This window comes from Volvox carteri (assembly GCF_000143455.1).
Source record: "Volvox carteri f. nagariensis unplaced genomic scaffold VOLCAscaffold_14, whole genome shotgun sequence".
Classification (NCBI taxonomy): Eukaryota; Viridiplantae; Chlorophyta; class Chlorophyceae; order Chlamydomonadales; family Volvocaceae; genus Volvox; species Volvox carteri.
Window position 1 is genome coordinate 1,922,575 of NW_003307557.1, and position 325 is coordinate 1,922,899.

The 325-nt window shown below is 71.7% G+C and overlaps 1 protein-coding gene across 1 annotated transcript in view; it reads right to left on the bottom strand.

Moving 5' to 3' along the window:
* Positions 1 to 224: 224 nt before the first annotated feature.
* Positions 225 to 325, bottom strand: part of VOLCADRAFT_89934 (uncharacterized protein) — a gene marked incomplete at both ends in the record, with an annotated part of 5,933 nt that continues 5,832 nt past the window's right edge. Inside the window, one exon of the mRNA XM_002949512.1 lies at positions 225 to 249. Within this exon, the coding sequence (XP_002949558.1) occupies positions 225 to 249 (25 nt within the window). The remainder of the gene's footprint in view (positions 250 to 325) is intronic.

Here is a 325-nt window from a genome sequence, read left to right on the forward strand (position 1 = left end):
CTTGGGGTCCCTCCGCGCCACAACTCCAACCACCAGATGGGGGTTCGGAGCGTCCGTGGCTGGTGCCGCCGCCGCCGCGGAACCTCCCGCGGCCGCTGCCGCCGCTGCCGCCGCCGCCGCCGCCGCCGCCGCAGCTGCCGGTGGCTCCCACCAGAAGCACAGCAGCGTTCCGTGACTGAGTCGCTTGCTGTTCCGCCACCAGTCCTCGGCGCTTCGGCCGCTGCTCATGGCCGGCTGATCGAAAGTGACCTGCGGTGGGGTGTGCGTGACGTTGTGGAGGGGGAGAGGACGTGTGGGCGTGGTGGGAGGGAGGAGGAGTTGTGTG